General features: G+C 41.9%; 1 protein-coding gene across 1 annotated transcript in view; it reads right to left on the bottom strand.

The window, feature by feature from the left end:
- Positions 1–502: 502 nt before the first annotated feature.
- Positions 503–12,824, bottom strand: part of LOC135493747 (putative uncharacterized protein DDB_G0280555) — a 29,319-nt gene continuing 16,997 nt past the window's right edge. Inside the window, exon 4 of the mRNA XM_064781290.1 lies at positions 503–6,391. Coding sequence (XP_064637360.1) covers positions 4,835–6,391 — 1,557 coding nt within the window. The 3' untranslated portion in view covers positions 503–4,834. The remainder of the gene's footprint in view (positions 6,392–12,824) is intronic.

Raw genomic sequence — 12,824 nt, 5'->3', positions numbered from 1 at the left:
TCCTCGGTCAACGTGCATCAACAGATAACTTTCAAAACCCCAACGTGAACATGTTAGTTTACGTGTACCGGTACGGTACGTGGAGATTTTTGGCCGGACATAACGAGTTTGAAGTAGAAGATTTGCCGTTATGCCCGCCATCAGGACCAACATCGAGTGATGACGTCAGATCCTTTATTTCCTACTATATATTGTCGTTTCAAGAGAATTAATCCCGCATTTTGATAAGCCCTGACGTCATCACAATCATTCTCCAAGCGTCGTCAATGGTGATCATCGTGCCAAGTCTCACTCGACCTACTGACGATCAAACTGCGGCAGAGGGACTATGTGACAATTTCAGTGGGTGCATGTAAATTGGACATTTGGCCCGGCGCCCGGGAGATTGCACCACAATACGCCACCTGGTTGCGAGAGTTCCTCTGTGTAATTAAAGATGAGAAAATAGAATTAATTCGTATGAAATGCAGTTTATTGCATTGAATAGAACGAAATTCAGCAGTACATTGCAATAGGAAATTATAAAATTTAACATATTTTTGATAGAAAACAATATTTACAACATACAGTTCAGAGGGGCAACGTAACAACAGTGAAGTTTCGCAAGCTTACGATTATAGATAACGTTTGAAATGCTCAAATCATCATAACTTTTCCGATTCATGGAGGAATAGATAATTGAATATTTCGCCTTGACCGATTGACACACCGCATTGCGAAAAAACTTTTGATCACGAGCTCACAAAATTGCTGAAAACGTACAACGTGAGTCAAAACATAAGCTTGCAAAATCTGACTATTGATGGATACTGACTGATTATGTGTACTGGTCACGTGACCGTCCCGAGGCTACACGTGACACATCTGAACACGAGACATCATGGAAGTGTGTGTCACGGTAACCACGGGGTCAAGGCCATGAGGTATACTCGTCCAACAGGAACTGACGTCATCATGACGCGGCGTCCGCCTAAGCTAAAACAAGCGTTTTCGTCAAGTGTTCTAAATACTCTTGTGTGTCAATTTCGAACCACTTTTAACCCCCAACATCAACCCCCGGAAAACCGGTATCGCCAAATACAAAAATATTCTATATCCGGGTGTTGGTGTCGGGTGTGAGGGTGGGGCATCGTTACGTGATCACACAGACAGATCAAAGCTTCCGGCAACAAGTGGAGACAAATTTTAAAAGAGAGGTTAAGAAACTTCCCAGATCCGACCACACGTCAGAGTGCTTCGTTAACTCTCTGAGGTAAAAAATGCAGAATCTAGTTAAATATCGGGTGTCCCAGAAAAAACGTCCCGCAACATAAATTTGGAAATCCGAAGGATTATACCAGATAAAGCAATGGAATTTAACATGATAGCGTTTTTCCTTGGTCATCCGAAATATGATGATCCGCCAAAACTGTTTTTTGGACAAAAATAAGGCAAGTTGCCGAGTTAGTCCATCGCAAGGGGCTGTTGCCGGTTCTTGCATTTATTAACCTCCCTCCGTATTCAACATCGAAACAGTCGCTGACAATTTTCGAAAATCAAAATCGATCATCTTTTCAAATCTCGTCCAGAAGACAGTACGAACATCTCGGACCAAAGTTTGATCATTCGTTGTATTTTTTTTCTTTTTATGTAACGTTACCATTCGCAAGTGACAATGTGAGATGAACTTAAAAGAATCGCGTGAAAAAAATACCTCAGTGCCATCTACAGTCTGGCTCAAAAGTAAATAACCATCACATCAACAAAATCCGTTCTTATCAAGTAGTGCACTGATTTATATCTGTTGTATACCACCCCCACCCCCTTCAAATTGTCCCATGTCAAATTCCTAATATTACATTGACAGAAAATGGGTGGCTATTTTCTTTTGACTACGACCATCCTGAACCAGAGACACACTGCCTCCGAATTGACAACCTTGAAACCCGTTCTATTCAATACTTAACAAGAAACATGGGAAGCACAGGTTGTGTTAAGTTTCTCACAAAAATAAATGTTCCTACTCATATTCTGATATGTATTTTTACGACAGAACGATGAAGTATGACACCTTCATCTGCAGTACCCAAAACCAGATAGAACTACTGTCCCACGAAAGAAACTGGCTCTACCGCCGGTTTCCACAACAGCGACGAGAAGCCGCGTGGTTTTCACGAGCTTTGGATTAATTTCTTATCCACTTAATTGTCTTGGCAATTTGCAACTTGCCACAAAGGCCTGTGACAACCGTACTGGAATCGATCAAGCCTCTATATTACAAGCACCACCAAGATGTCGGCAAGCATCTTACGCTGGCCTCCACAGTAGTTTATATTTGAAACCTCAGCTGAAACCACTCGGTTTTTCTAAAGGATGAAAATCTACTTTTAGTTCCAAGACTAAAAAGCCATATGAATTCCTCACCACAACATGCCGACGGAGGGAAATCTTTCGTTCGGACGGAACACAGACTAATCAGACAAACGCAATCAAGATTTAAGTCATTTTAAAGCATTTGTAACTAGAAATAAGAAAGCGAGGTGTCCAGTGCAGACGATTTTTAGAGAAGTTTTTAAATTACTTCATCGACGTGAATTAACGTCATTGACGAAAAAAAACGCTGACAGTTGACGTCATACTACGTGGTATGGGTACTGAGGATGATGGTATCGCACAAAAATGACAGAATTTCGTTCACTGTTTGTAACATGTACATGGTGTCTGACGATACAGTCTCATTTCTCTATAATAGAATGACTGATGAACACTGTCCAATGGATTATCATGGATTTACATAGTATATGTAAATCCATTGCATTATTTACATCATTTACATGACCAGACTCACTGGCTGAAATTTTGAATTTTACATCTTTCCTTAATTCTTTGATTAGAATATGTTATGACACAAGTACAACAGTGCTGCCATCCTAACTACACCCAAATACCTGTAAAATGTACAGTATATAATGCACAGGTGAATCGGGTCTAGCATGGTGGAACACACTACATTAACTTTACATGTTTCGCTACCTTATGCATCTCAAATGAAATTTGAAGGACGTCATAAAATGTGTAGTTACAATATATGAAATCTACAGGTGACCTTCAATTTTTATTTAGGATATGGTATATGGATATAGATAGCAAAACGGCAGTGAACAGTTCCTGCTCCGGAACAAACAGTACCTCAACGGTCAATGCACCAGCAATGAAATACCCGTGCTTCGAATCCCCGACCCAACCGCTTCTGCCCATTCTCGCGATGCTCCGCCATCAAAAACAATAGGCCAGGTGTTAGCCAAACACCAATATTACTTCAGTCTCACGGGCACAGCTACATGTACGAGCCTACTCGTCCCGTCAGCCACTGAAATCGCATGGCTCTTACCAGACAGGCAAGGATCGCCGTTCTGCGAGTTGTAGCCAATTTAGGGAGTTGTCGCCAAATCGGGCGAAAACCCCCCGGAAACTCCCTGATTCGACTATGCCATGGAGATACCACGGCGTAGCTCGGTCGGCGTTTAAAGGAAATAGCTTGATCGAGCTGTGCCGACACGTGGTCAAATGCACAGTATTTTTCGGCCGTGGATACTACAGTTATACGAGTATCGTACACGGGTATAGCTGATTCCGAATTCTTCTTTTGAACCAATAGTCGAGTACTGAACAGGAAAGCACAAAATCTGCGAACCCAAAACGGCATGACAGCGCTCAACACGGAACAGGTAATCAACGTTACATGACGTTATCTTCAGCATTTCATTTTAAAAGATAACGCCAGGACTAACGCTGCACCTGTTTAGTTTTTTTTAGGTTTGAGATACCCAGCCTCGTCATTAAGAATTAATTTTATCGAATGATATAGGCCTATATACTGTTGATATGAATGTTCCATAAATAAACACACTGTCCTTTAAAAACCCAGTAAATCCGAAACCATACGTGCAAAGGACAGTTTAAGGCGCGATATGGCACCCTTTATCCTGGATTGTTAAAATAGGGGTCGAAATTACACAGCTAATGCCCATTAGTATTACCCGTGGTGCCTAATGGTATTAGGCTAGGTATAGACATACTGAACTTCCAGCGGTGTTACCTTCGCCCGAATCCTTTGAATCTTTCTACCCTGGAACATTTCAAACGAAAACATCACGTGATATTTGACATCATTTGCATAACCAATGAGATTGCAAGGAATGTACAGGTCGCCTACAGCGCCGCCGCCGCGAACTAACACCCCGGATCTACTTCAAGCCTAGTATTATAAGCCCTGGATAACACTGCCTCTTCGGTCCGTCTGTCTGCTTACGACGCGGGAATAATAAATTGTCCCTTGTGCACCGAATTAAAAGATATTGACCTGCCTCGACGGTTTTAGACGAAACTATTTCAAAAGTCTTACTGAAAATTTCGAGGCTGGCCGATTGTGAAACGGACATTCATAGTGAAATAGATGCGAAAATTGTGTGTTTTGTTTATGGTCAAAAGTGCCCATCGTCGATAATTAAAATTCACCAAGTTCAGAGACCGAAGAGGCAATGTCAAGTCGAAATATTACATGATCATCCGCTTCAATAAATACCATAATAAATACACAATAACTTAATTATAGAAGTAAATAAATAAATTAACCGTTGTTGTATAGAGGCACATAAATACATGGTCGTATTTCCGGTCGCGCATGCGCCGGTAGACGGTTACTGAAGCAGACGATGAAACTTTGATATTGAATGTATACGACGCTAGAGATTGCGGCGCTGGTACATGTTCCACTAATGAGGTTTGTCCACCTATGTGGTGGGCTTTGGTTTTTGGCAGTATAAATGACATTTGAGACACTTTTAACAGGTCATCAGATATTCAAATGTTTAGCGTCTATATCACTGTCTGATTTGTTCCGATGTTTCCTTCGGAGTCTTTGCCGCCAAGATGGCGTCCGGGGTCCATTCCCTACAATCAGAACACCTGTTCTAAAATTATCACTATCAGAATTGTCTTTTGACCCATCGGGTCTGTTTCGGCCATTTTGGCTTTCCAATTCCTTCAACACCTTCAGCAAAAGGTCGAATTGCGACGATTCTGCCTTCTTGGCAGGCGATGCCCGTGAGGTAACAAGTTGTTTAGATTCGGCGTCCATTGAATCACTCACCAGATCTGTTTTAAAACCCGTTTCAGATGACTGTGTATCCATCATTTTCAGATCACTTTTTGAGTCCGAGAGAGTCTCGGCTCCCTCTCGCGAGTCCGAGAGCGCACGCTCGTGCCGGCTGCGCCCATCGTCACCATGATGATGTCTGTGTTTATGTTCCACGCCTAAAGAAGCACCACTGACGGTGGATCCAGACCCACCCTGTTGGCCACTATGCCGGCCCGAGCGAAGCATGGAAGCCAAACCGCCGTTCACACTGGAGAAATTCGACAACATCTCCTTATTGTTTATCTGTATCACCTTAATCAAATTTTCAAACACGCTTCTGAAGTCTGTGGCGGCACCATTGGCTGCACTGAAGCGATTAGATTGCAATTTGAGATCAGATTCTGTCGCTGGTGGTAATGACTCTGCCACACTCGTTGTTGTCGTCGTGCTCGTTGTGGTCGTCGTACTCATTGTGGTCGTTGTGCTCGTCGTCGTTACCGGTTTAGGAGTCGTCACCACTTTCACTTCTACACTGGCCGTCGTCACAATGACAGGAGCCACAGGTATCTCCGCTCTTTTCTTCGCTTCTTTCGCCTCCTTTTTCGCCTGTCGATCTTTCAAGCGCTGAATTCTTAACCTGTCCTTGCAGCGTTTTCGCCGCTTTACCGCCGTCTCTTCATCCACGTAATCCTTGCGATTCTTTCTATTCCGCCATCTTCGTTTACAACTCGTTTCGTTCTCATTCTTACTTTTATCTTTCTTTCGTTCCTTGTCGTCTTTCTTCTCTTTGCCCTCCTTTTCTTCAGTATCCCCTTCCTTCTTATCCTTATCTTTTTTCCCCCTGCCACATTTCTTCCCCTTCCTTTTCCCCTTACAGCGTCCCTTTTTCCCCTTCCCCTTTTTCCCTTGTTCCGTTTCCTCCTCTTCGATATCCTTTTCAGTATCTAACCCTCCCCCAATCTTCCCTTCAAAAGTTCCACCTGACGGCGGCCATGTGAACTTAGTGATATCAAAAGGTCCATCCGGTTCAGACACAACAATCTTTTTGCATCTATTTAATAGGAATTTTGTAAACATCTGGTCCATACGACTCCGATGAGCCGGCCGAGATGTCCCGTTTTTATTCAGCGCCACGAACCAGAATTTCGTTCCTTTCTTTTTCCGTCTTCCTCTCCGTCGGTCGCTCTTTTTACTGTATTTATGGCTGGAGTAGTAATTGTAATGATTATCCTCCTGGTGCTCCTGGAATACACATTCATCCGTCATATTCGGCTGAAAAGAGAAAGCAGAAACGCGGGTTAATTACATCAATAAAACACCTTACAAATTCCGTCAGCATTAATCTCAGTGGAACCCAGTCGCCGCGAGGCTCGTTTTCTCGATTATTAGAATAGCGGACTGACTTGAGATAGTTTCTTTTAAAAGAGACTATAGGCATATGCCAGTTAGCTCATGTTAAGCCACACGAAGTCGCAAATAGGGGTCTCTCTACCTATCATGCAATCGTGTAGAGAGCATTAACGATAAATCGAGCCTTGCGGCGGTTCGGTTCATTACATTCCGCGGAAATTTTCTGCTAGCTCAATATGGCACCTGCAATTTGTAACTATCCTGTAAAACCAAGAAGATATTTTTAATGGCGATACGAGCATCCTGGGGCACAGGTTTACCCGTAACTTGAATCAATTGCTGTTTTAAGCTTCCTGAAAATGACGCACTTTAGTACGGATTGATGCAGGTGCAGCCGGTCAAATAGACTGTGTTACAATCGAGTAAAATTATTGAAGATTCTAAATGACTGTGTGAGCCTGTCGGCGACGAGTTCACTGAAAGGATGTTTTGGCTTGTGTTGCGCTAAGTTTGAAGTTTTGCGATAGCGAATGAATATCTATAGACTGTGCGGACCTTTTTCACTTGGAAATCGGTGTGTGTTAGGCTCGGACTTCAGAGTTTGTATTTCGTTGGTGACATTGTTTCGCAGATTGGCGAAGCGCGGAAATTTAGAAAAGGCGTTCTAACAGTCCTTGCATTATATAGTAATTATACCCATCTTGTGTTGTTGTTTTGTCGAAGACTGGATTTTTTGTCAACAGCCCTTTCGGCGATTCATTGAAGCCGTATTTCCCTTACATACCATGTCCCGTTTTCCAGCTAAACCTATACTGATCCGTGTGGAAAGGGCATAGCAAACTTTGAAAATTAAATCTCCTGTTGGACAGAAGGTTTACAAAGTGATATCACAGGCCATGCTTGTCACCCGCGCTTCTTAAATCATTATTTGTCGTTGACATTTAAAAGCGTTGAAATCATGATTTGGCCATTTTAAAGGAATCCGTCATGACGTATGAGAAATGTGAACTTGTTAAGCTCTTATTTAGACACTTCCTTAATTCATTCATAACTCCGACACAAATATGTGTGCTATTAATACAGGTATATATCATAGGCCTTTGAACAGTACATACAGCATTATTCAGGAAGCGCCAGCCCTTTGTGGACTGGCGAATAAACATACAATGAAAATCGGGCCTAATAAAGCTATTGTATTTCAGCCAAACTTTCATTCATAACTTTTTCAGGCTATTCTGTGGCGCTCCTCAGTGCTTTGCAGTGTCTATGGCCAAGCCGTCATAAACCGGCGGATGCATAGGACTTAGCCCAGAGCGCCCATTCAGAAATGTTCAGCTTTTCATTGAGAAATCTAAACGAAGTCCATGCGCCTTTTATTCCTGTTCCATGATGTACTTGGATGGTGGCCACGTGACAAATATCGCAGACAGTCATTCATACATATCAATTCATGCAGAGAGTGCAGGACTATGTAATGTTCAAGTAACTCAAGTGTCAGAAAACATTTTTTAACGAAAGATAATCAAGAAAAATTATATCCCATTTCACATACATGCAGGCTTGCCTGCACAATTAAAAACTTAGTCCAAGTTGACTCCTTCAACTCATTGGTGTCCTTGTCCATGTTTTGACCTGAGATATTTAAAGGTCTAATACAGGCCTAAGCTAACTAAGCCTGTCTCCCAAGGGCCTGGCATTTAGTCATCTAAACAAAGATGTCACACGCAAACAACTGGCAGATGACAGTCAACAACCATCACTCATGCGCAATGAGGGTTTAGAAATCATGAATGAACTGCCGAAGAGTGCAAGCGGTGCTGATGACCTTTGGTGGTGAATTAAGACAAATATCAGAGAGGAATTCAGTAAAATGGAAGAAAAAAATTGTTGACCGTGCAAAGGAAATGTAAATATCTGATATCAAAATTCGAAAAGGGACTGATAAATTTAAATGCTGTTGGTCGACTTCAAAAGGCCAGAATCCAAATGGCAGTTGAACTGAAATTATGCTATTTTCTTTGAAGTAGAATAATCTTAAATGTGGCTTGTAGGATAAACACATTTTGGCCATGGTCAACTGAGTGGCCACTGCCAATGGCTCGAAACTGCATTGCCCGACATTCCAAATGAATTGATTAACCCGGGTGAAAGTACCGTCCCTCCCCGGCCATCAAATTTTATTAAACGTTTTATCAAATGTATTTATAAAAATACATGCACATTAAAATTCACATAGTATATACTTTAAGATTCTTTTTTAATGATAGTGAAAGTGGTCGATATATGTTAGAAAGGTTGAGATGTAATTGAGTCGATGCCTTGCTTTTCAGAGTGACTAACAGGGAATAGACAAGTATGTCCTGTGGTTCATGAGATATGTACCTTAAGCTTACCGTGCCTCGCTAGACCATTGTATTCCTTGCATACATATACATATTTTGAGACGGGCCTATAATATGCCTATTATACCTAAACGACTAGGAATTCTTTGTCATTCAGGTCGGTTCACCCTCGCAAGCACTCCTTGAAGTATTGGCGTGTACAGATGCTCTAAGACTGTCAAAGAAAGAAGGTCACCACACCGGAAAGACGAGTCTAAAAGGGATGCACTGTCTATGAAAGACCGTGCCCTACGCTTTGTCCTAAGGGTATGGCAAACTTATTTATGATATTTCAGTGGAGAAGGCAGACCAATGCGCATTGATTACTGCCAACCTTATATTATACATGTACTGCCTAACTTAAAGATATTGGCTACCAACAAAAAGGATAAGGCTCGCTTATGAATATCTACTGACAAACATGTCGGTCATCCAATCCAAGATATACATGTAGTCAGCTATGATATTGATATAAATGTATTTGACATGATAGCACAATCGATTTTAAACGAACCTTTGTTAAACCATTCCGAAAGTAACAATCATTTTGGAGATGCGAAAATGCACTGAATGCCTCGTTTAATCTGAGCAGGCAACATTAGGCTTCTTGAAATATATCGCCGAATCTAAACCATTTTTCTTATATTATTAGACCAAACCCAACAACACTAATTGTAAAACTCAGATGACGACGAGGATGACGAGGACGACGACGGTGACGACGATGAAAATGGTTATGATGATCATGATGATGTTGAAGATAAAGATGATGATGATGAAGATGATAATGATGAAAGTGATGATGATTTTAATGACGCCACAACATCTTCATTAACATACTGGTGCGAGTTTTGGCGAACCTGCCGATTTTTTCTAATCTTAATCTCGGATATTCTGAATGTTTTGCATTACTTTCCGACAGTCGTCGTTACACAAGTATTTTTCTGAGTGAAAAAAGCGAGTTGACGCCCAATGATAATAATAGACTGAGAGAAGTGTTGATTAGGAACTGTAGATCAATGTATTGCAAGTAACGTTTAAGATGCCGAGTTCCTTCCGGGAGCTATTCGTGGCAGTAACATAATGCAACATTAGCGCCAATCTACCGGCCGCATATTATCATTACATTCTGAGTTATTCCTCCCACCTACACGCGCTCCCACAATCAGGCAGCGTTTGTAAAAATATGAGAGGTTACTAGTATCTTATACAAACACCTGGTCATAGTGCGCTAGCCCTTCGTATCTTCAGCTGATATCTACAAGTATGGCACTTTTAACCCTTACAGTGAATTTCGCACGATCAACATTCGGTTTTAGCCATGCTTTAAGAAAAAAGGAAAGTGCGTGTTCTCCTAAAGTAGATTGTTTACCAGTCGGGAGATAATTATAGCGAACTGAAAAATTAAGTCAAATAAGTGCTAATTTTGTGGATTAGTACATACTGCTTAATCACCTAAAGGTAATGCGCCCGCCCACACAATAAATGATGCATGTGATTACCCGTCTCTGTTCGATCAGCACGATTGCGTGGTCCTTTAGGCCGCCACCCCAAACTAATGCTAAGTCAAGGTTTTGTCACCACAAATCAAGGTTTACTAATTACCCATTTCACCCCTAGAAATCAATAAAGGTTTTTGACCTGATGTTTTTCGGCCATCACAAGTTCTCCAATGTTAATGAGCGTCCAAAAACCTCTGGTGACTTTTCATTTTGCCCCAAAAAACCTCCCGAGGGGTGCATATTTGTGTTGGCGAAAAACCCTAAGGTTATTATTTTCAATGGATCTGATTAGTCCGACGTCTTCAGCTGACAACTCCAGTGGTTGTCTAATTACCACCAGTGAGAATTTTAATCAAACACTTGAATTTTGCATGTTCCTCGTTTATTACTGTTCCGTCCCTCTTCCATTTTTTATATCGCCCCAACCGCCACCGATGCAGACGTCGATGAATAAAAGGCGCTCATTTTCTCGATTGGTCTATATCGCAAAACGATTTTACATACTGTACCGGCGCACCGGCCCTAGATAAACAATGTTTTTTCCTTGACATAGTATTTTAGACTGGTTATTCGTTCCTTCAGGCTAAAGACAGTAGTGTATATACATGAATTCCTGCCATAGGCTTAGTTTCCTAGAGTATTATTTCAGGATGATCAGATATTATATTGAGTACACAGGAACTCGAGGTGGAAAACTATGAGGAAGTGATCGTCGGGAAGAGGCTTATTATAATTAGCAGAACGACCGAACACACAGGACTGATCCACGAAAAAAAAAATCAACCTTGAACCATGAATTAGTACGCCTGTGTAAAGCCACTCAATCATTGATCTTCAGGTCTTTAGAAACGAGGTTAGGCAATGCACTGAGCATGTGGTAATTTATTTTCAAACCAGAAACGATTTTGGGTCATCCTTTTTGGGTCATCCATCCTCAGGGAGTCTCAGGGGCAAGATGGTGATTTCACTTCAACGAAACTGTTGAAGCCAGAACTCAGCAACCTTGAGTCTGGCACGATCGCCACGACTCAGATCCAGACGATGAAGGCCCTTAATCCTCCTTCGGAACTGATGTAAGACGATCAGAACTCTGGGTCGGTTTAATGGGCTAATTTGCAATCCAAACGATTTCTTACGAGATCTGTTTATCAAAGTAAGTATAGACGGAAGGTGTATTCTTACCAATATCCTACTTCAGCTGGCCAATTTTAAGTCAGAATCACTTGAACAAGAATTACCACTGCCTGCTTCATTCACAGTTGCAAGTTTGTGTTGTGTTGAGTTAAGGTTATAACAAACCGGAGGCTCAGAAAAAGGCGGCTGCAATTTCAACTGAGGTGAAATTGTGATGCAACGCAGGGTATTGCAGCAGCGCGCTATACATGTACGTTGAAGGACCGGCGCGACAACTTTATAACATCTCGACAACAACAACAACAACAACAACAACAAAAACAAACTAGCTCTCCAATCATGCCGTCCGATTAGAGCCGAGTTGCCTTTACGATGAAGGAGAAATGCAAGAAATGTACCAAATATACATTATGGCTGAATTGTTTCATTGCCGACCGGCAGACGATTTCAGATAGCTCAGATTCCGTGTCTGTTTATCTTGGAGGGCATTCTCCTGGGTATTATTCATTGGTAATCGCAATAAAGCTAGCAAGGCTGCGAATGTCTGATAGCTAACCATGTTTCGTCAGCAAGGCAATATCAGCAGGGCGATTTCGGCACGGGAATTCGGTGATGGGAATGAATAGGTTATAGGCCGGTTTTGGTGAAGAAAGGATAGTTTAGATGATATTGGACCGACAATGATGGTATGCAAATCACGAACTCAGATGAAACTAGAACCACAACGATGAAATAGAAGTACAGGCGCTTACTTGTGGCTTTTTGACATTCCAACAATTACAATCACAAGCTATCGCCGGCGTTCTTCAAGAAAATCTTCTTTAGGGGACAACTTTGGCGTGGGATTTAGGTGCCCAGGAAGATAAAGTGATGGGAATCTGTGGTACTTTATATTCACATCATACTTGGTCAAAACCAGTTTTTCACGATACTTTGGCAAATCTTTCTAAGGAAAAGCAATGAAAATCAACGCCGCAATAGCCTCATTGATATTCATCATTGGCCGCATAGCTTGGTTGTCCAGGGTCCGCAAACTCCCCGGACCCCTAACAAAGGGGCCCCACAAAGCAAACAGTGCCACGCTTAGGTCAATCGCCGCCGTAATCGTGCCTTCTCCGTTCCCACAAAATTTGTAAGCGGTCAAATCACAAACTGTCAAGCTTGGCATCGGCCATGAATGACAACCAGAATCCGTCCCACCGCGCCGAAGCAAATCACAGGATTCCACAAACTAATTATGGACTGTCTATTCTTGCTCGCAATTGTACCGATGTGAGAGTGTTCCTAGCGCTCTGTTGACACCCCTTATCGTAACGATGAATTAACTAGACCAAATTG

This window comes from Lineus longissimus, chromosome 9 (assembly GCF_910592395.1).
Source record: "Lineus longissimus chromosome 9, tnLinLong1.2, whole genome shotgun sequence".
Classification (NCBI taxonomy): Eukaryota; Metazoa; Nemertea; class Pilidiophora; order Heteronemertea; family Lineidae; genus Lineus; species Lineus longissimus.
This window is presented reverse-complemented; position numbering and strand designations above follow the sequence as displayed.